Source organism: Nicotiana tomentosiformis, chromosome 10 (genome assembly GCF_000390325.3).
Source record: "Nicotiana tomentosiformis chromosome 10, ASM39032v3, whole genome shotgun sequence".
In the NCBI taxonomy this organism is placed as follows: domain Eukaryota; kingdom Viridiplantae; phylum Streptophyta; class Magnoliopsida; order Solanales; family Solanaceae; genus Nicotiana; species Nicotiana tomentosiformis.
In genome coordinates, this window is record NC_090821.1 from 9,205,033 (window position 1) to 9,206,622 (window position 1,590).

At 33.1% G+C, this 1,590-nt stretch overlaps 1 protein-coding gene across 1 annotated transcript; it reads right to left on the reverse strand.

The window, feature by feature from the left end:
* Window positions 1-924, reverse strand: LOC138899734 (uncharacterized). The gene has a single exon (XM_070186425.1). The coding sequence runs from the start codon at window positions 922-924 to the stop codon at window positions 1-3; it is 924 nt and encodes a 307-aa protein (XP_070042526.1).
* Between the last annotated feature and the right edge of the window lie 666 nt (window positions 925-1,590).

Sequence of the window (1,590 nt, forward strand, 5' to 3'; positions counted from 1 at the left end):
CTATGCTTCTCCATCCGACGGATGACACAGAATACCAGGTGGCATTCTATTTTCATAGTGCCATCTCATATGAAGAGCAGAGCTCATTAATGCATATAACCTCTTTAACCTAGGTATAAGGAGTAAGTAATGCATTGCCTTAACTGGAACCTTCTTCTTTTTGGAATTTATGACCTCCTTGTAACGAGGTTGGTTACAAAATTTACAATTTTCTAAAGATGCATCATCCTTATAGAATAACATGCAGCCTTTCTCACAACAGTCAATCCTCTCTGATGAAAGTCCTAACTTAGAAACCAATTTCTTTGTTGTGTAGAAATCTTTGGGTAGGTCAATTTTATTCATATTAAGTTCATTCACAAGGCCAATGATAGAGTCCATGCCTGCTTGAGAAATACTCGAATAGGATTTAATACTTAATAATCTAACCACAACAGACAACTTAGAATGCATTGAACCTTCATACAATGGACGACTAGCTTCTTTTAACTGTTCATAGAAGCGCTTAGCATCATCATTTGGTTCAGACTGAGCCCTCGGGTGCATCACAAAAGCATCTCTAACCATTTCATTAGATCGAGAGTTTTCAAAATTATTCTCCGCTAATGGACTACCCTCACTACCAAAAAAAGTTTGAAAATCGACATCACCAACACTAGCAACATCCTCTCCATGAATAGTCCACACGTAATAATTTTCCATAAACTTTTTTTTATAAAGATGAATTTTAACAACATCTGGCTGTAATAGCTTTGCACACTTGCATTTGACACAAGGGCACCTAATCATCCCTTCACTGAGAAATTCATGAAGTGTTTTCGCTTTAGCCATAAATTCAGCAACCCCTTCTATAAATTTCTCCCTCAACCCACTACGATTAGGATAAGTCCGATTATACATCCATCTACGATATGGAAGATCCATGTACACAAATAAATCCAAGATATTTAACACAATATATTACTCAAAAGAGTCATTGTTACCAACAGAAACAAATGTTGTTGTTATTGTCAAGCCATGTTACACCTTCACACGTAATCTACAATTATTTCAAGACATCCGTCTTACATTAAATTTTATATTCAACTAATTACAATATTTGGTTCTATTAACATCTCCATAATAACAAAACGTGGAATTTCAAATTTCTTCTATAGAAGTAAATTGCAGGAATCATCCTTTAACTAAGCAGAAATTTAAGAATATTCCCCCCACTCATATAGTCATATACCTAACTGCTTTCATGCTGATTTCTCAAAGACCCAAAAATCATATAAGAAAACCCAAAACAGAAACCAAGAATAGCTACACGCATAGGGGGTTTTCCCTAAAAAGTAGAAATGATAGTTCCAAATGATAATTTCAAAATAAATTACCCAAAAAAAAAACAGAACAACAAGAAAAGAATAAAAACATATCATTGTAATGAAGTTTGAAGTTAGAATTAACCCATATGAATAAAAAGATATTTTTTTTTTACCTAAACTAAGTATATTCATATGTTGAAATTGGAATATCATGACTGAAACACATAATAACAACTCTTTTTGATGTATGTTTGCATTGTTCACTTATAAAATTACATTTACT